The sequence below is a fragment of the Salmo salar genome, chromosome ssa10 (genome assembly GCF_905237065.1).
Source record: "Salmo salar chromosome ssa10, Ssal_v3.1, whole genome shotgun sequence".
Lineage (NCBI taxonomy): Eukaryota > Metazoa > Chordata > Actinopteri > Salmoniformes > Salmonidae > Salmo > Salmo salar.
In genome coordinates this window covers 52968425-52990053 of record NC_059451.1, presented here as the reverse complement: position 1 = coordinate 52990053, position 21629 = coordinate 52968425, and the positions used below count along the sequence as shown (strand labels likewise).

Genomic DNA, 21629 nt, shown 5'->3' with positions numbered 1-21629 from the left:
AACACCACCAGGTTGGTCAGCTCACTCACCTGCACGGTTGAGGTCAATTCCATTTCACTTCAGAAGCCTTTCCCAGAATTGTTTGTGTTATCAAGTCAACTCCTTTTCACTGGAATGATAGCACAAACAGACTTGCACTAAGGCTATTCAATTCAGGAACGATACAATACGATATCCTTTATTGTCCACAGTGTGGTATCTTCTCAGTCCACTCAGCAGCTGATGTGCAGGTCACCGTGATCGCCCCCTTGAGGAGATAACCCTCAGAGCAGCTAAAGTTACAGCTGCTTCCATAGGTGAAGTCTTCTCCACAGGTGAAAGCGCCATCCTTTGGCTGCTGGAGGGTAGGGCAGCTTACAGCTACAAGACAGAGTGAATAGTGGTGCAGTGGTCAGTCTGTGTCCAGAGACAATTCTGGACTGTCATACATTTACAAAACTCTATTTGTCCTCCTAGATATTTCTGAATGGAAAATGTCCTGTGTCATTCATATATTTATAGCAACTACAGTTGATGTAACATGTTATGGGGGCTACGTTTACAGATATCCAGAACCTGTACACACCAACACACTGCGGCTGTGAGTCGTTCCACTGTCCCGAGGCTCCACACTGCAGGGTAGCAGAGCTGGAGGCCAGCCTCTCATAGCCCTCCTCACAGGTAAAGGTACAGGTGGACAGGTAGCTGAAGGAGCCCAGGGGATGGGAGCAGGCCATGGAACCCTTCCCAGGTTCATACAGCTCACTGCATAAGGCCACTGAGAAGGAGAGGGCAGATCGCAATACATGACTAAATGTGCCACGATGAAGACATTACTCAAGATACACAACAACTGAATTACAGGAGGTCTAAGCTGTCATACTGGTATGAAGACCAACAGCAAGACACTGAAGTAATTCAAAGAAAGTACAAATGAAAAGTTTACAACAAATGGTAGCTGTTATTTTATTCTCTTATTAGTCTTTCCAGAACACCTTATTTATAAGGTTTATAAAAGGATATACTTACATTCACAGGTGGGAGGCTGTTCTGACCATGATTCTGAGGCTGTGCATCTCACAGGCCCGGGGCTGCTCAGCCGGTACCCCTCTTCACAGGAATACTGACACGTCGAGTCAAAGGAGAAATTCCCATTGGGGTGAGAGCAACTGACACTGGCTTTAGCAGGGACCTCCTCCATCTTACATTCAACAACTGTCGACAAAGGAAAACAGGTAAAGAGTTACAATTAAGAGAACTTTGAATGTGATAGCACAATACAGATGGTTTCATACTGCCTATATTAGATTATTGGACTATATCATCCTGGGCTTGCTTACCGTGTTCACACTGTTCACCGTAGAAGCCCTCAAAGCATTTACAGCAGTGGCTGTTGATGGTCTCCACACACTCTCCATGGTAACATGAGTCGCTCTGACACGAGGCTGTGAAACAGAGACGTCTTTTTCTTCATACACGACTCATCGTTCCACTTCCCTGTGTCCGCCTCTCTCTTGATGTACATCTCACATTTACATTTTTTTTACATTTTAGTCATTTAGCAGACCCTCTTATCCAGAGCGACTTACAGTAGTGAATGCATACATTTCATACATTATATATATATATATTTTTTTTGTACTGGTCCCCCGTGGGAATCGAACCCACAACCCTGGCGTTGCAAACACCATGCTCTACCAACTGAGCCACACAGTCCTCATTGTTCCCCCCGTTGTAGGGTTCCCCGTCTGCCCAGTTTCCTGCCTCTTTAGTCAGGGTGTTATTGGTCCCCACCGGGGGCCACACATTGTCCACCTTACGGATCCCTATCCAGTAATCGTTGGTCTGCCTGGGCAGGATGCTGTTAACAGAATGTGACTGGCAGATCGGGTGTTGTGTGTGGAGGATGAGGGCTGCAGTAGATATTCAGATAGGGGGGAGTGCGGCCTAAGAGGGTTTTTATAAATAAGCAACAACCAGTGGGTCTTGCGACAGGTATACAGAGATGACCAGTTTACAGAACAGTGCAGTGACGTGTCCTATAAGGAGCATTGGTGGTAAGTAAGCATTTCACGGTAAGGTCTACACTTGTTGTATTCGGCGCGTGACAAGTTTGATTTGATTTGAAATCTGATGGCCGAATGGTAAAGTACATCTAGCCACTCAAGAGCACCCTTACCTGCCGATCTATGAATTATGTCCCCGTAATCTAGCATGGGAAGGATGGTCATCTGAATCAGGGTTAGTTTGGCGGCTGGGGTGAAAGAGGAGCGATTACGATAGAGGAAACCAAGTCTAGATTTAACTTTAGCCTGCAGCTTTGATATGTGCTGAGAGAAGGACAGTGTACCTACATTCTAGCCGTACTCCCAAGTACTTGTATGAGGTGACTACCTCAAACTCTAAACCCTCAGAGGTAGTAATAACACCTGTGGGGAGAGGGGCATTCTTCTTACCAAACCACATGACCTTTGTTTTGGAGGTGTTCAGAACAAGGTTAAGGGTAGATAAAGCTTGTTGGACACAAAGAAAGCTTTGTTGTAGAGCATTTAACACAAAATCCGGAGAGGAGCCAGCTGAGTATAAAACTGTGTCATCTGCATATAAATGGGTGAGAGAGCTTCCTACTGCCTGAGCTATGTTGTTGATGTAAATTGAGAAGAACGAGGCCTAGGAACGAGCCTAGGGTTACTCCTTTGGTGACAGGCAGTGGCTGAGGGAGGGAAGCCCCATCGCCAATAAGAAAACTTGTCATAATGACAAATTGGATCAATGTTATTCTAATGATGAAACCTAGGCCTACCTGATTCAATGCAGATTTATTTGTCCAACTGACAGGTTACTGAAATGTATTCAAACCTCATACTATAGTTATTTATCACATTTATATACTTTTTTCAATCAATGAAATCCACCATACAACTTTTGCTATAAGTGATGCAAAATCTTCTCCAATGACAACAACCCATTACGCTGTTAATGTGGCCTATAATGATCACATTATTTACAGTGGTGGAAAAAGTACCAAATTGTCATACTGTAGTAAAAGTAAAGATGCCTTAATAGAAAATGACTCAAGTAAAAGTGAAAGACACCCAGTAAAATGCTACTTCAGTAAAAGTCTAAACGTTTTTGGTTTTTAATATACTTTAGTATCAAAAGTAAATGTAATTTCTAAAATATATTTCAAGTATTAAAAGTATAAGTCATTTCAAATTCCCTATATTAAGCAAACCAGACAGCACCATTTTCTTGTTTTTTTATTTATTTACAGATAGCCAGGGGCACACTCCAACACTCAGGCATAATTTACAAACGAAGCATTTGTGTTTAATGAGTCCGCCAGATCAGAGACAGTAGAGATGACCAGGGATGTTGTCTTGATAAATGCATGAATTTGACAATTTTCTTGTCCTGCTAGCTATTCAAAATATAACAAGTACTTTGGATGTTAGGGAAAATGTGTGGAGTAAAAAGTACATTATTTTCTTTAGGAATGTGGTGAAGGAAAAGTAAAAGTTGTAAAAAATATAAATAGTAAAGTACAGATACCCCAAAAAACTACATAAGTATTACTTTAAAATATTTTTTACTTAACTACTTTATACCACTGATTATTTATTGACATGCTTGTTTTTGAACAAATGAATTTGCTAACTGTGGTTAAAGTTATCTAAAACTGGTTGGCAATGCCCATAGACCAGGGATGTGTAGCCCAAAGGCCATTAGAGGGCGATATTAATCTAGTATTGAGGGATTCATTTCACCGTCCAAACACATTGTATGCTGCCGGCAAGGCACTTGTATCCCCCGTGGACCGGTTCGTACCTAAAACATTCTCCATTCAGGTTGCAAAAGCGTTGATTTCCTCCTTAACTAGATGTAATGGCAAGAAGGCGGGGGAAAAAACTGTGAAAATAGGTGTACTTTCTTAATGAAACACCATTCCCTGCCCAGCTAGGTAATATTGCATAATATGTGTGGTGCTTGGACAACAACCTCTCCCTCAATGTGAGCGAAACAAAGGAGCTGATTGTGGACTACAGGAAAAGGAGGGCCCGAACACGCCCCTATTCACATCGATGGGGCTGTAGTGGAGCGGTTTGAGAAATTCAAGTTCCTTGGTGTCTACATCACCAACAAACAATCATGGTCCAACCACACCAAGACAACAAGAGGGCACAACAATGCCTTTTCCCCCTCAGGAGACTGAAAAGATTTAGCATGGGTCCCCAGATCCTCAAAAAGTTCAACAGCCGCACCATCAAGAGCATCCTGACCGGTTGCATCACCGCCTGGTATGGCAACTGCTTGGCATCCTACCATAAGGCGCTACAGAGGGTAGTGTGTACAGCCCAGTACATCACTGGGGCCAAGCTTCCTGCCATCCAGGACCTATATACTAGGCGGTGTCAGAGGAAGGCACAAAAGAATTGTCAAAGACTGCAGTCACCCTAGTCATAGACTGTTCTCTCTGTTACCGCACGGCACGTGGTATCGGAGCGCCAAGTCTAGGTCCAAAAGGTTCCTTAACAGCTTCTACCCCCAAGCCATAAGACTGCTGAACAATTAATCAAATGGCCACCCAGACTATTTAAATTGACCCCCCCCCCTCTTTGTTTTTACACTGCTGCTACTCCCTGTTAATTATCTATGCATAGTCACTTTACCCCACCTACATTTATTTTACCTTTATTTAACTAGGCAAGTCAGATAAAACAAAATCTTATTTTCAATGACAGCCTAGGAACAGTGGGTTAACTGCCTTGTTCAGTGACAGAACAACAGATTTTTACCTTGTCAGCTCGGGGATTCATGTACAAATTACTTTGACTAACCTGTACCTCTGCACATTGACTCAGTACCGGTACCCCCTGTATGTAGCCTCGTTATTGTTATTTTATTGTGTTACTTTTTATTTAAAAAATGTACTTTAGTTTATTTAGTAAATATTTAATTAACTCTATTTCTTGAACTGCATTGTTGGTTAAAACCTGTTGGGGTGTAGGGGGCAGTATTTTCACGGCCGGATGAAAAACGTACCCAATTTAAACAGGTTACTACTCGGGCCCAGAAACTAGAATATGCATATTATTAGTAGATTTGGATAGAAAACACTCTGAAGTTTCTAAAACTGTTTGAATGGTGTCTGTGAGTATAACAGAACTCATATGGCAGGCAAAAACCTGAGAAAAATCCAAGCAGGAAGTGGAAAGTCTGAGAATTGTAGTTCTTCTTTTGATTCTCTATCGAAACTACAGTGTCTGTGGGGTGACGTTGCACTTCCTAAGGCTTCCATTGGCTGTCAACAGCCTTCAGAAAGTGGTTTGAGCATTCTCCTGTCACTGGGCAGATAATAGGAGCTCAGTCACTGAGTGGACTGCCTGGAGACAAAGGGATTGGATATGCTCGGTCCCGCGAGCGCGCCGTTCCTTCTTTTTCTTCTTGAATGAATATGCTATTGTCCGGTTGGAATCTTATCGCAATTTGACGTTAAAAATACCATAAAGATTGATTTTAAACAGTGTTTGACATGCTTCTAAGTACGGTAATGGAACATTTTGACTTTTCGTCTCTGGTACGAGCGCAGAATGCCTTTGGATAGTGACCTGAACGCACGAACAAACAAAACGGAGGTATTTGGACATAAATATGGATTATTTCAAACAAAAACATTTCTTGTGGAAGTAGCAGTCCTGGGAGTGCATTCTGACGAAGATCAGCAAAGGTAAGACAATATTTCTAATACTAATTCTGAGTTTAGGTTGCCCCGAACTTGGCGGGTGTCTGTATAGCTTGCTGTGATGGCGAGCTAGGTACTCAGAATATTGAAAAATGTGCTTTCTCCGTAAAGCTATTTTAAAATCTGACACAGCGGTTGCATCCAGGAGTAGTCTATCTATAATTCTTTAAATAATTGTTATATATTTTGTCAACGTTTATGATGAGTATTTTTGTAAATTGATGTGCACATTCACAGGAAGTTTTGGTGGGAATACATTTTCTGAACATCACACGCCAATGTAAAATGCTGTTTTTGGATATAAATATGAACTTTATCGAACAAAACATACATGTATTGTGTAACATAATGTCCTAGGAGTTTCATCTGATGAAGATCGTCAAAGGTTAGTGCTTCATTTAGCTGTGTTTTGGGTTTTATTGACACATGTCCTTGTTTGGAAAATGGCTGTGTGATTATTTTTGTCTGTACTCTCCTAACATAATCTAATGTTTTGCTTTCGCTGTAAAGCCTTTTTGAAATCGGACAATGTGGTTACATCAAGGAGAAGTGTATCTTTAAAATGGTGTGAAATAGTTGTGTGTCACATCCTGACCAGTAAAGAGGTTATTTGTTATTGCCGTTTGGTCAAGACGTGGCAGGGGGTGTTTGTTTAATGGGTTTCGGGGTTTGTTGGGCAATGTTCTATGTTAGCCTATTTCTATATCTGTGTCTAGTTTATATATTTCTATGCTTAGTTTATTGGTTTGACCTTCAATTGGAGGCAGCTGTTTCTCGTTGCCTCTAATTGAAGGTCCTATTTAGTAGGGGTGTTTGTGGGTAGTTGTTCCATGTTTAGCCTGACAGGACTGTCTTCGTCGGCGTTGTTTGTTATTTTGTTTTGTGTTCACGTTCCTTCAATAAAAGAAGTTGAGTTCACACATTCCCGCTGCGCCTTGGTCCCATCTTTATGACGAACGTGACAGTATGTTTGAGAAAGTTGAATTATGACATTTTGTTGTTTTGAATTTGCCGCCCTGATATTTCACTGGTTGTGTCCCACGTAGCCCATAGAAGTTAAGGCTTGTAAGTAAGCATTTCACTAAGGTTATATTCGGCGCATGTGACAAATTTGATTTGATTTCGATTTGATTTCCACCACCATTCATGTGAGTGGCTAATGCTACTTCCTGATGTTGCGCGTTCAGCCAGGGGTAAACAAATTCTTGCAAATTGATTGGCTGAACGAGATACGCAACATCCAGGACTAGCATTCCTAGGTAATAGACGCTTTAGCATGGAGGTGCATATTTCCCCAGTTTCCCCCCTCCTCGCCATTTAATCTAGTTAAGGAGGAAATCGATTCCTTTGCAGCCTTAATGGAGAATGTTTTAGGAAAGGATTCAATATCGCTATCTGCCTGCCTTTGGCCTATGGGCTGGGAAACTACAGCCTTCAGGGGCCAGAGTGAGTGTGACACTTCCCCCCCCCCATCTCTAGCAAACATAGCTGATTAAACTATACCGAGCAAAAATGTAAACGCAACATGCAACAATTTAAAAATTTTTCACTGAGTTACAGTTCATATAAGGAAATAATTTAATTGAAATAAATTCATTAGGCCCTAATCTATGGATTTCACATGACTGGGCAAGGGTGCAGCTATGGGTGGGCATAGGCCTACCCACTGGGGAGCCAGGCCAAGCCAATCAGAATGAGTTTTTCCCACAAAAGGGCTTTATTACAGACAGAAATACTCATCAGCTGACCTGGTGGCTGGTCTCAGACAATCCCGCAGGTGAAGAAGCTGGATGTATAGGTCCTGGGCTGGCGTGGTTACACCTGGTCTGTGGTTGTGATGCCGTTTGAATGTACTGCCATATTCTCTAAAATGTCATTGGCTTATGTTAGAGAAATGAACATAAAATGATCTGGCAACAGCCCTGGTGGACATTCCTGCAGTCAGCATGCCAATTGAACACTCCTTCAAAACACGAGACTTCTGTTCTGTGACAAAACTGCACATTTTCTGTGGCCTTTTATTGTCCCCAGCACAATGTGCACCTGTGTAATGACCATGCTGTTTTATCAGCTTCTTGATATGCAATCTTGGCAAAGGAGAAACGCTTACTAACAGGGATGTAAACTTATGTAACATTTCTGGGGTCTTTTATTTCACTTCATGAAACATTGGACCAACACATTAGATGTTGCGTTTATATTTTTGTTCAGCGTAATCACATTCTAAACTGAAGATCATGATGAGTTGATCATTGGAGGCAGGTGTGTTAACTAGGGGAAAAGTGTGACACGTATCAGGGCCCCGAGGACTGGCGTAGGCAATGCCTCATGTCAAAAAAAATAATGCATAGCCCGCCGGTATTACAGCCATAAAGGTAATGATTGCAGTTAGGTAACGTAGCGTTCTACCTGCGTTTTCTCGTACCACTATGGCATTGACCATTTGTATTGATAAAGAGGGTAACGTATTTTGATTTTGTTATATCATACGGATTTAATCAACGAATGCTAAACGATACCAAATGAACGAACTGTTTTTAGAACCACTATAATTATTTTATAGTCACCTATTCGTGATTGTTCAAACGCCAATTCATATTTGATTCTAATGCCCGGCCCGCCTGCCACTGGCTTTTCTTGAATGGTTTCGTCCTAATCGCTGACAGGAAGAGCCGGTTGTTTACAGTTGGTACACAGGAAGCGATTTATTTGCTTCACGTTAAAGTTAAACAACGAATATCTTCTCCCTTGTTAAATACGTGGATTGTTAACCTATTGGCAATTTACAATCTGCATAAATGTTTGTGTCTATTGGCATGAGCATCAACTGAAGTGCCTATGACTGAAGACCAAGTGATGACTACTTTTAGCAAGGCTAACTTGCGAGCGTAGCCATCTAACTTAGCTGGCTGTCCATACGTTAAAGTGGCACTCAACCAAACAGGTAACACAAACTTCGATGTGACATTAACACTACTGATACTGGGTATACTACCTTATTTCCTTGCTACCTAGCCATTTGTAAAGCAACCAGAGTCTCGCTAGCAAAAATAAGATGATTAGGTTAGCTAGTAACTAGCTAGCCAGGTGTAAACAGCTTTTGCTTTCCGAGTGCCATTTTTGCTGTATTTACTCTGCTTGACACGAGTCCAAGAGGGTGGTTAGCGTGACCTATTTAGATCAACAGCATTCAATCAATCAACCAACCATGTCAGCTAACCAGATGTGAATCACTTAACATGCAGCTACTAGTTAGCTACGCTGCCTAGCTATCTAGCTATCTGTCATCTGATGATGATATTTGATTTATTTTAAATTTGGAACTATTGATTATTGTTTAGACAAATGATGTAATATATGTGAACTTGATACTGAATTTGCACTTTTGTATTTTGTACTTTGTATAGTTTATTTAATGATGATGATGTGCTCCTGATTTGTGTTCAATGTCTGTTTTGATGTGGTGAAGCTGAGGAAAAATGTGGACAATAAAGTTTTTCTAATTCTATTTTAAATCCCTGTACAGTGTGATCGTCAGGCACTGCGACCCGAACAACAGCATCGAGTGGTGAGCGACCATGGGCGCGGAGAGCAGCGCTATGCGGAGCATCATCTTGGAGGAACCACTCCTAACCCTGCCCTCAGGGCTGACCATGTACTCTGCCGTGCTCCAGGATGGCAAGCCGGCTTCTGTGTTTGTTCACAAGCAGGGCAACGAAGACAAAGTCAACAAAGCTGCTAAGGTAAACACATATGCTATCTATAAAACATTTCTTCCAGACAGAGTATGGTATCACCCATGCGAGTGACACAGCTGTCTGATTGTTGCCTGGGTACCAGCCTGTTTAACTGTCATTCAACTCTTTGCCACTTCTTATCATGCCATGTTTAGCATGAGAAGGAGAGGAATGTTGAAAAGGTGCAACGCTCGCTTACAATTATTCAAGCAACTAAGTGGAATGTTAGCACAAACAGACTGGATTTCTCCAGGCTAGTCACATTTGGGCAAGGCATCACCAGTGTCTCTGTCTGCTGCCCTGGCTGTAATATATCCTCATGATAAATGGTCACTTGAATTTGTCTGAGCCTTGTTATGTTATTTTTAAGCCCTAGCAGACAGTCTCATCCAGAGTGACTTACTGTAAGTGTGACACAAAGCCATTAATGAATGTTTGGTTCCCTGTAGCACCTGAAGACCCTGAGGCACCCGTGTCTGCTGCGTTTCCTGTCATGCTCGGTGCAGGACGGTGGTATCCACCTGGTGACGGAGCGTGTGCAGCCTCTGGAGCCCCTGCTGGACAGCCTGACTCCGGAGGAGTTGTGTGCAGGCATCTATGACCTGCTACAGGCCCTGATTTTCCTGCACGAGAGGGTAAGGAACACACACACACACACACACACACAGGCAGACACTATTAATGAAGAATCCCTGCAGGCATCACATTTTTTTTCTCCATAAGACCGAAGTGGTGGACGGGAACGTTTTAACATTTAAACTCTCACATGATTCTGCGCTGTTAAGTATTACAGTTCTCATTTGTGTTATAACATGTCTTCTTTCTCCCCTCAGGGAAAATCGAGCCACAACAACGTCTGCATGTCTTCTGTGTTCGTAAGTGAAGACGGCCATTGGAAGCTTGGGGGGATGGAGACTGTCTGCAAGTTCGCTGAGGCTACCCCAGAGGTGACTGACAATTCAGCTAGAAAGAAAGAACTACTCTACTTTCCATCACTATTGTCTATGGTTATTTTAAGTGTTTTTAAAGTTCTATTCTATTGTCCACCTCAGTTTCTCAGCACCATTCAGAATGTGAGGGAGACCAGTACTGTTCCTCCGGAGGAGCGGGTAAGGTTAACAGGCCCATCACTTATTTTAACATTGTTTTATTATTGGTAATTATCCAGTCTTAGTCTTTAATTCATATAATCATTATTTGCAGGTGGAAGGCTTTAAAACGCTGCCAGATAAGCACGCACACTCTCGAGACTGCTTCTCCTTTGGAATGATGGTGGAAACCCTCATCCCTCTCCTGAATTTGAAAATAAATGATTCTCTCAATGGCTATGGTGAGTGGAGAAGCTTCAAAGCCTCAACCTGATTGACTGTTGGGACATTCCATTCAAACCTTGAACAGAACACTTGTACACTAGGATGGAATGGCTTTTTTCTAATGGAAATGAACATTATGCTTGACAATCTCTGACTGACGCTCTCTTTCTCCTTTGCCTGGTCTTCCCCTCATCCTCCCTGTCCTCTCTTCCTACCATACCTCTTCTCTCTCTCCCCACACTGAGTGTACAAAACATTAGGAATCACCTTCCTAATACTGAGTTGCACCTCCCCATTTTGCCTTCAGAACAGCCTCAATTTGTCGGCATGGACTCTACAAGGTGTTGAAAGCATTCCACAGGGACGCTGGTCCATGTTGACTCCAATGCATCCCAAAGTTGTGTTAAGTTGGCTGGATGTCCTTTGGGTGGTGGGCGATTCTTGATACACAGGAAACTGTTGAGAGTGGAAAAATCCAGCAGCGTTACAGTTCTTGACACAAACCAATGCACCGGGCACCTAAATCTGTTGTCTTGCCCATTCACCGTCTGAATGGCACACATACACAATCCATGTCTCAAAGGTTAAATAATGATTTTTAATCCGTCTCCTTCCCTTCATCTACACTGATTTTGAAGTGGATTTAACAAGTGACATCAATAAGGGATCATAGCTTTCACCTGGATTCTCTTACCCTACAAGGTCCGGAGCCTGCTAGTTTTCTGTTCTACCAATGGAAAAACTGCAGTGGAACTGGCTTGGAGGTCCAGAGTTGATTTTGAGAGGTCTATGTCATGGAAAGAGTTGCTAATGTTTTGTACACTCTGTATTAGGGCTGAACCCAATTTAGTCGACTGGTCAATTTTTTGGGGGGTCGTTAGGCTGTTGGTCGCCTGAGATTGTTGTTAGTCGAGCAGTAATGTATGTTTATTTATTTGCGCCCATCTCAGTGAACTAATCCATTGCGGAGGCCGAGACTAAAAGCCAATTTACGCTTGGTCGGAGGGTGTGACGCAAATGAGCAGCCTCACAAATGTTGTAACAATGCGGAGGGCTCTATATAGCTTCGCATTGTCATGATTGGTTGATGGTAGGTGGGTGCGGTACATCCTGTATAAACACGAGCTCACTTCCTTGACAACAGCTCTGCAAAGCGCAAGCAGTATGAATACCCTGACTTCTGCTGTTGTATCACCGTAAATGCTGCATGGCCAATGCTGATGTTGGATTGACTATGCACAATGCACTTCTCTCTCCAGAATGTGCTTTCTCCCGCCAATTTGTGCACATTCGTTGTTTCATAACTTCATTGTGTGAATTGTTTGCTTTGATTATTAGTGTATATCAATTCCCTGTTACATACAGTATATCACCAGTACTACGTTTACCATTCATTTATATAATTTCTGTTTTTGTTAATTTGGAATAATATTGAATGCATTCAACAAAATTACCAGTCTTCACGTTATCATTGTCGGAGTGGACACATTGTTTGTAAAGTGCACAACCTATGCTACACTTTGGTTCATTTCATTGTATTTTTTTTCTTCAATATTAGTCATTTGTTTGGTTCGCTCCTGTCAGTTGAGTAAGGACGTAGTAGAAGTAGGCCTATAGGCTACCTGGCCTGTGTGATAGTATTTCTGATTGGCTAAACGCACCAACACTAATGACCTGTGGAGCTTCTCTAAGTCATGTTTTATTCTCCTCAAACAGTAAGTAAACAAAGTCTGTTTTTACATCCATTGAGAATTACAATAGCTCCTCAATATATTTTACAAATCTTTCCAGCTCTCTCCTTTTAGATAACCACTCAGCGTGAAAGGGTAATGCTCTGATCCAATGGAAACGTCATAAAATAGGCCTACCTGATTACTTCTTAACAGTGCTTGACTTGTACTCATTTTGGATGCTGGTACTGTTTTATATTTAGGTGCAGGATCTTCACAATACTTTTGAGCTAATATTCTATAAGTGGAACAGGAGCTCAAGCAGTAGAACATTTGAGGTGCTGGTACTCAGCTCCGGTGAGCTCCTGCCCAAGTTGAGCACTGCTTCTTATCCCTTGCACAAATAGCCTACAGCTCCGTCTGTCCTGAGCTCACTGGTGCAGGAAACTGAGGGCCCAGAATATTTCATACAATGTTGCAAATTTGCTACAGCAAGCTTCAGGCCAGGCCCAAGTTAAATAGTTGATACAGTGTTTCAAGTTCGTTGCAGACAGGCCATGTGTAGCCAATGTGATTTATAGGATATTTATTTTTATCAGGATATTTTTTTACCTACAGGCCGCAACGTTTTTATTTGTTGACTTTATGTAGGCTATTTTTACATAGTTGGCAATGACAATATAAGTTCGTTTTTGGATAGAATTTGGATTAACCAGGGCCTCCTACTGAATCACAGTGCTAGCTGTGTCACTAGAGATTCTGGGTTCGAGTCCAGGCTCTGTCGCAGCCGGCCGCAACCGGGAGACACATGGGGCGGCGCTTAATTTGGCCCAGCGTCGTTAGGGGAGGGTTTGGTCGGCAGGGATGTCCTTGTCCCATCGCGCACTAGCGACTCCTGTGGCGGGCTGGGGGCAGTGCACGCTGACTTGGTCACCAGGTGTATGGTGTTTCGTCCGACACATTGGTGCAACTTGCTTCCGTGTGTCAAGAAGCAGTGCGACTTGGTTGGGTTGTATTTCGGAGGACGTACGGCTCTCGACCTTCGCCTCTCCCGAGTTCGTACGGGAGTTGCAGCGATGAGACAAGACTGTAACTCCCAATTTCGTGGTATGCAAAAGGGGTTAAAAATAAATTACATATTTTGATTAACCACATGACAATGATTTTGTGATATGAAAACATTATTATAAATTAAACTTTCACAAATGTGCATATGAATGCCATAACTGGCACGTAGATATGGTAAGATAAAGTGATATTCAAAATGAGAGATGTTGCCGACTCCTCGTAGCCGATTACCGGCTACTTCAGGAGAGTAATGGTAGAATCTGCAAAAGCCAGCAGGAGCGAGAGGAGAATAGTTGGGTCAGGTTAAGTGTTTTAAAAAAATAAAAAATAATAATTAATAATTATCTCGATTTCTGGCATCCTTTTGAGGCATTTGTCTTATTTCATCAAACCGTAAGCTTAGAGCATCAGACAAGCTCAATCCAGATAGTTGATTTTATTAGAATAGTGTCTGTGTATAAAACAATTCTGACCAATTGTGTGGTCGACAGAACTGACATTTACTCCTGAGGTGCTGACCTGTTGCATACTACTACCACTGATTATTATTTGACTCTGCTGGTCCTCTATGAACGTTTGTTCTTCAAGATGTTCAATCTGGCCTTAATGGCCATGTACTCTTAGATGAAACGGTATGAACATTTCATATCACGATTACAGATACTACTGATTGTGGTATCGCGGGATTGTTCAAATGTGCTGGAAATGTTTGAAAAGTACTCACACACTGAAATAATTTCACCTAGTTTTATATTGAAAACCAACTAACAAAATCAGCAGCACTATGCACTTTGTGTGTAAAAACATTAAAGATGGCACCATGTGGCCATGAAAGGTAAAAGTTTCTTTAGTGCAGGTTTTAATGAACACAACCTTAAGTAAGCAAATCAAATGTGCATATAAAAGCAACACAAGTAAAGCAATGTGCATGTAAGAACAATACAACCATATGTAAACAAATTCAATGTGCAGGTGTTGACATTAAAATAACAACACAAAATATATAATCCAATCAACAGCACTGATTGTATCTGTTCTTTCCTTCAAGGCAATAAGGTGCTGCTGGCCTGTATGTATGCATCTTTGTTCACTTGAGATTGAAATGTAAAAAATGGCCGCATATTTACTGCCCGGTTTAAGTAATGATCTGCGAGGGGAGACCAACACTCTCTCTGATGGCACGCTGGGATGCACAAAAGCTTCCTGGAAACCCTGGCAAGGTGAGGCAGCTCTGATGCATGGCCCCTCCACCACACCAGTGGATCCTGTCTGGTTGGCAGACAGGTGGTCGGAATGTTGTGATCTTCTGGGAAGAACTGTGTTTCCAGGCAGTTTGATTCCAGTTGCCAGTCTGGGGTGAGGTAATGGATAGTGAAGCTGATGTAGGGTTAACCACCCCCGCTTTCACTGGTCCAGAGGTCAGTAGTTGCAGTAAACCATGTGCCTTTGAGCCAAACCTTTTCCAACATCAGCTTTAACCTGGTTGTACAGGTTTGGGATTTCAGTCTTGGAAAATAATGTTTGTGATGGCACTTTGTAGTGAGGCGTGGCAACCTTCATCAGCCTCAGAAAGCCTGGCCTCTCAACAATTTGAAATGGCATCATGTCCTTTGCAATGTAATATGAAAGGGCTGCAGTGAGGTCTTGAGTATGTTTTGATGTGGGTCCATAAGCAGCCTGCCCTTTTAAATGCTTGCTGGAGTTGCTGTGTCACAACTGTAGATGATGGTTTGCCTGCTGCACGCCCACTCTGTAGACAAGGGAATAGCACATGTAGTGCTGTTATTATTGGTGTTACATTATAATTATTATTCACACGTCTTCTGTGTTGCATTTTGAGTATATGCAATGACCCCATGCACAATTTTGCATAAATACAAATGAGTCTTAAGAAGACAGTGATAGTAATTGCAATGAGCCAAACAATTGACACAGGAGTCGTGTGTGTGTGTGTGTGTGTGTGTGTTTCTCCTGTTGGAACACTTTTTTACAACTAAGTCGACAAGTGATGGATTTTAAGTGAACAGAATGTGTTGGTTGGGTGACTAAACTACATATCGTGTTATCGTGTGCAATGGGTGAATAGTCTGCAGACACACGACCCATACAGCAGCAGAACAACGTGTAGTGTTTTTACAACAGTAGGTAATACTGAAAGCTTCAGTTTACATTATTGACAAGCTATTAGCAAGTTAGACAAACCATGACCTTTTCCCCCATTCCGAAGTTCCTGCATTGAGCTAAAAGTTAACTTCCCTTGCATTAGCTATAAAGTGACGGTCACAATGGTCACCCTGTTTGCATGTTCTGCAGGCAGGGTGACCATCTTCGATTTTTAAGTTTCCCTCAGCACTATTGTAAAACCCAAAATACAATCACACTTCATATTTGGTCCTCTTAGAAGGCTGGAAAATCTCCAGAATGCTGTCACTGCTTTCCGCCATGTTTTCACACAAAACGAAATCCACGTTGCATACTACGCCTGTGTCAGACTTGCTAACTTTGGTTGATGCTGGACAGTATTTACCTTGAGTTTTTCAAACTGTGGTAATCAAACACAGTTTTAATGATAATTTAACATTTGAAACAGTAATACTAACCGTTGGGAATTTTACCATGTTTTATAAAAAAAAAGGGCTTTATAAATACATGTTGATTGATTAAAGTGCAGACTGTCAGCTTTAATTTGAGGGAACTCACTGTATCATCTCTTTCTGCAGTCTCTGAAGAGTTATCAGGCAGTCTGAAGAGGACTCTCCAAGCAGGGCTGTTGACCTCTGACCCCCTGTCTCGGCCCTCTCTCAGCTCCCTACTCACTCACGACTTCTTCAGAAATGACTTTCTGGAGGTCATGAATTTTCTGAAGAGCCTGACCCTGAAGGCAGAGGAAGAGAAGAATGAATTCTTTAAGTGAGTGAGTGACTGTGTGTGCATATTAATTAGGTTGTTAGTGATTGTCAGTGACAGCTCTGCCTTTGTCATCGTTCCTACTATGGGCTGACCCTGTAAAACGACACATTTCACTGCACCTATCCGGTGTACGTGACAATACATTGTTATCTTTCTATTATTAATTTCCTCATACAAAATGTTTGCCAATTAAGTTGTTACTGTCTGAGCCCACAGAAAGTATCCTCTGTCTGTACGGTAGGTTTCTGTTGGACCGGGTGCAGAGCCTGCCAGAGGAACTGATAGCGACGCGTCTTGTCCCAAAACTCCTCAATGGGATGGTGTTTGCTGAACCCACCGCAGTGAAGAGCTTTCTGCCTCACCTCTTAAAGCCAAAGAAGGGTTTGTCTTTTTTGATTTTTATTGGCTATTTATCACCCATGTGGAGCACTGTGGGTCAATGACAAGCCACCGGGGTCTGACAACTTGGATGGAAAATTACTGAGGACAATATTGCCACTCCTATTTGCGATCTCTTCAATCTAAGCCTACTAGAAAGTGTGTCCTCAGGCCTGGAGTGAAGCAAAAGTCATTCCACTACCTAAAAGTAGCAAAGCATAATAATACAATTATTGTGTGAGCTGTTTTGTTAGACTTCAGTGCAGCTTGACATTATCAATCATCTGATGCTGAAAAACGTGTAATAGCAGGGATCGGGGAAGGGGCCACAAAATAATTTATCATGAGGGGCTACAGTGGCTCGTGGGTCTGCGCACCCACATCACCCCCCCACCCACCTTACTAGCAAAACATTGTAGCGACCCCTCCTGTGAAAGCGAACACAAAGTTTTAAAGGTAATTTCATGCAATTCTGCACATTTTGCCATGGGGTGTTTGTTATTTTTTTAAGCCGTCAGGCATTTCCCCCGGGGCAGCTGTCAATCTTTACTAATGACTTGCCACTGGTTCTGAGTAAAGCCAGTGTGTCGATGTATGCAGATGACTCAGTATATTCAACTACCACATCACTGCAACACTTAACAAAGAGCTGAAGTTAGTTTCAGAATAATAATAAATAAAATGGTCCTAAATATTTCAAAAACTATTAAAGCATTGTTTTTGGGACAAATCATTCCCAAACATCAACTAAATCATGTAATGAATAATGTGGAAATTGAGCAAGTTGAGGTGACTAAACTGCTTGGAGTAACCCTGGATTGTAAACTGTCATGGTCAAAACATTTGATACGACAGTTGCTAAGATGGAGAAGTCTGTCCATTAATAAAGCGATGCTCTGCATTCTTAACAGCACTACCAACAAGGCAGGTCCTACAGGCTCTAGTTCTGTCTCACCTGGACTACTGTTCAGTCGCCACATAGGTCTTAAGAAAATGTTAAATTGGCTCAGAACAGGGAGCAAGATGGCCCTTGGATGTACACAGAGAGCTAATATTAATAATATGCATGTCAATCTCTCCTGGCTCAAAGTGGAGGAGAGTGACTTCATCACTACTTATTTTTGTGAGTAGTATTGACATGTTGAATGCACCGTGTTCTGTTTTAAAAATTTTTAATCAAGTTTATTTACAAGGGATTACACACAATGAATATATTTCACCAGATTTCTAATTTCAATCTGTGTGTTGACAGATTGTGGCAGGAGTGAGGAGTGCCTCCTGTCTGTCTCTCTCTACAGAAAACATGTGGTTCCTCAGCTGCTGAAGCTCTTCAAGGTCAACGAGGAACACGTCCGGGTGGTGCTGCTGGCTCACATTCACGTCTACGCTGAGTGTTTCTCCCAAGATGAGCTAAAGAACCACATCCTACCTCAGGTCAGACAAACACTCTAGAACCACATCCTACCTCAGGTCAGACAAACACTCTAGAACCACATCCTACCTCAGGTCAGGCAAACACTCTAGAACCACATTCTACCTCAGGTCAGACAAACACTCTAGAACCACATCCTACCTCAGGTCAGACAAACACCCTTTACATATTTGCTGATGTTACTGACTGGGTTTGAAGCCAGGTTGTCCATTTGCTGCAAGACTGTTACCCCACTGATGTGAACCTGGTTATTAGGGGTCTCCGGAAAGTTACCAGATGAGTGTGGTTCACCTCCCATAAGTTTATTCAGAAACATTATACGGTAATGCAAATGTTGGAACCAGACATGTTCAGTATATTTTGTCTTTGCTGGGGTTTGCCTTGTATGTTTTGAAAACACTGTTTCAATTCAAGATCTCTTCCTCCCTCCCTTGTAAACTGCAGGTGTTGCTTGGGATGAGAGACACAAATGATTCTCTGGTTGCCATGACGCTGCAGAGCCTGGCTGTGCTGGTGCCATTGCTAGGTGCCCAAGTGGTGGTGGGTGGGGAGAGGACCAAGGTGTTCAAACGCACCAGGCCCAACTTCACTAAGTCTACAGAGGTCACCCCAGAAAGTAATAAACACATAAGATAACACTTATCTTTTTTGATTTCATATAACTGCAGTGCTGCTAGTCATAGTTCCCTACAAAACAATTAATCCTTACCTTCTCTAGCCTCTCCAGTTCACATAGTTGGAGGGTCCCATCCCCAGATTGCCCAGCCCTCAATAGTCCTGGGTCTGTTCCCAAAACCGGTAGCAGTGAGAGGGGGGCTGGTCCTGGGGAACATAGACAGCCTTCAGGCCAGAGAGACCCCCAGGATATACCCCCTGCCACCCAAATCAGGTAAGGAAGTAATACTGGGAACCTTACCTCTTCCAATTCACTCACATTCAGTGGTTGAAGCTTATACCAGTCATCTGGCCCTTATTCCAGGTAGTAGTAGAGAGATATCTCTACCCCTGAACGGCTTCAGCAAAAATGAAGAGGAGTCCTCCTACAGTCCCGACCAGCCAGAAAGGCCAGAGGGCCGGAGTCAGGCTGAGGACTGGCCAGATTGGAGTGACCCAGAGGAGGGGGAACCGGAGCAGCTAGTCCAGACACACATCCAGGCCTCAGACAGAACGTGGGATCAAGAGGAGGAACCATGGGACAACGTCGAAGACACAGAGCCCACGTTTAACCTCTCCCCCACTGAGCCCATAACAGACCCTGTCGTCCTAACCTCCCCACCCAAAGGGGGCGCCACCGCACCACCACCCCCCCTCAGCCTGACGGCCGAGCCCCTGCGAGAGGGGTCCAAACCCCTCAAACTGAGCTATAACCTCAAGGCCTTTGAGAGGAAGACAACGGTAACGTCTTCCTGGGACAACGGCTGGGGGCAGGAAGAAGAACCGCAACCTAACGACGAGCCCAGGCCCAAGCTGCACACCGCACGCAAGGATGGCGGCACGAGGGTTCTGGGAGAGGAGTTCACCATCGAGGTGAAGAGGAAGCAGGAGAGAGACCCAGAATTGGACTTCTTTGCAGACATGGAGCCGGACATTAAACTATCGTCTGCTGCAGCTCTGCTGCTGCCTATGAAGAGCAGTGTTAGTGATACTGGGCTGTTCACAGCCGCACCGTCAGAACACACTGAGCCATCTGTAGACACACTAACACTCACCGCCAAGTTCGCAGCTGCTGACCAGACGGAGGTGAGTCCATGTGAAAGAAACAAAGTACTACGACTCTGTTACTAGGTAGGTGCAGGGTCGGTTGTGTACCACTGGATCACTTCTTCTTTCACCAGTCCCTCGCTGGGATATTAACAGAATCCAGGGTTTGAAATTAAAGGGGATGTGATTTTTAAAAGTCAAACGGCTAAGAATTCCAGTACTGATCTGTCCGGTGCCTCCCCAGTGATTTTAAGTCTGTTTCCCAACTCCAGTCCTGGAGAATCCCCAACAATACACATTATTGAAGCCCCTTGTAAATACACCTGATTCAACTGGTCAACTAATCACCAAGCACTGTGAGTTGAATCAGGTGAGTTTGTCTGGGGCTACAACAAATGTTTGCTGTTGGGAGGACTGGAGTTGGAAAAAAGTGAAAGACAATTTTATTGCATTTATGGCAGTTGAGCCTGTTGAGATTATTTTTTTTTTCTGATTGTCAAAATACAAAGAATTCCAGTAGTGATCTTTCTGGTTCCTCCCCTATGTGTAGGTGAAAGGCAGCCAATATGGCATTTCTGTGTAAATTGCTTATTTACATTTTCAGGCAAGTGATCATAAACTTCAGGCAACCAAAATAACACTCCTGACTTGCCTGATGGGCAAGTGCCTTTCAGAATGTCAAGCCCATGTACTATAAAGGAAATTCATTAGCGTAAGAAAAGTTCCTGCTTCATGAGTGGCCATCTGAATTAATATTTTATTTTACAGACGGAAGCAGAAGGCTGGGGAGAAGGAGATGACCTTAACTGGGGAGAGGATGAGAACACCTGGTGATTGAGTTACCTGGCTGGATCTATTACTCAGACACGTTGTAGAGACATGTTGCTGGTTACTGCAGCACCTCTCCTTAACCAGCCAATCAGAGAACTGGAACACCCGCTCCAGCTGCACATCCTGTTCTGAACTGTTATCATGAAGTAATATTGCTAATGAAAAATAAATGTGATGAGATGTGAGACACTGAAGAATACATTTTACAATTGAGATTTTAATCAGAGTTTTCAGATGGTTAGTAAGATGACCATCCATCCTGTTACTAAGGAATTATATCTATGGAACTTGACTTTTGTACTAGAATGATGTGAGGGGATTCTCTTGGATTGTTACCAGCTAGACTGGGACAGCAGACAGTCCTTGGGAATCCTTCATAGTTTGTTGCCAAAATGTCATCCACTAGTTTTGTGCCATACATTTCACATCTGGCAGTTTAATTTGGATGACCATTTGTGGGGGGAACCTCAAGTCTTTCCTTGCCTCCTTTTGAAAATTCTCCTCAGATCTCCAATACTCTCCTCACGTCCCTCTGCCGTTTTGAGGAGGCTGGGGAGAGCATGCAAGGAAAAGACTTGATTAAATCCCTGGTGAGAGAAGTGATTTTTTGGGGGAAATGGACTTTGAATGTGAAAGATTGACAATTTATTTGTATCTTTCTGGTGGAATAAAAGGTTTTATGATACGTCTGACTTCATTTTACGGTTCAGTTGTCTGACAACCTGCTAAAGCTCTGAACCACAAGACTAATACTGTCGGAATGGAAGCTGAGCATGTTAAAGGTTACAAAATTAAACTAAGCACGTCAGTTGTACTCTTATTTACAATGGTGGGGTAACTGCCTTGTTCAGGGGCAGAATGACATTT

General features: G+C 42.8%; 2 protein-coding genes across 2 annotated transcripts; one reads left to right on the top strand and one right to left on the bottom strand.

Annotated features, from left to right (window-relative positions):
- Nucleotides 1-178: 178 nt before the first annotated feature.
- On the bottom strand, nt 179-1504 carry LOC106560649 (E-selectin-like). The gene is given in 5 exon segments (XM_045688707.1): nt 179-360; nt 566-757; nt 1009-1194; nt 1320-1438; nt 1440-1504. Coding segments are annotated over 5 exon segments (744 nt in total).
- Nucleotides 1505-8361: 6857 nt separating this feature from the next.
- On the top strand, nt 8362-21447 carry scyl3 (SCY1-like, kinase-like 3). Its single transcript, XM_014123735.2, has 13 exons — nt 8362-8666; nt 9249-9465; nt 9909-10094; nt 10293-10406; nt 10512-10568; nt 10663-10789; nt 16231-16420; nt 16662-16801; nt 18051-18232; nt 18675-18846; nt 18949-19119; nt 19210-19970; nt 20700-21447. The coding sequence occupies exons 2-13, from the start codon at nt 9301-9303 to the stop codon at nt 20763-20765; spliced, it is 2331 nt and encodes a 776-aa protein (XP_013979210.1). The 5' UTR covers nt 8362-8666; nt 9249-9300; the 3' UTR covers nt 20766-21447.
- Nucleotides 21448-21629: the final 182 nt, after the last annotated feature.

What these genes read in the sequence shown, in the direction of transcription:
- scyl3 (XM_014123735.2), top strand. Translation starts at nt 9,301, where the DNA reads ATGGGCGCGGAGAGCAGCGCTATGCGGAGCATCATCTTGGAGGAACCA. An exon ending in TGATTCTCTCAATGGCTATG is followed by an intron (nt 10,790 to 16,230) that starts GTGAGTGGAGAA and finishes CTCTTTCTGCAG; the next exon opens with TCTCTGAAGAGTTATCAGGC. An exon ending in CCCCCTGCCACCCAAATCAG is followed by an intron (nt 19,120 to 19,209) that starts GTAAGGAAGTAA and finishes CCCTTATTCCAG; the next exon opens with GTAGTAGTAGAGAGATATCT.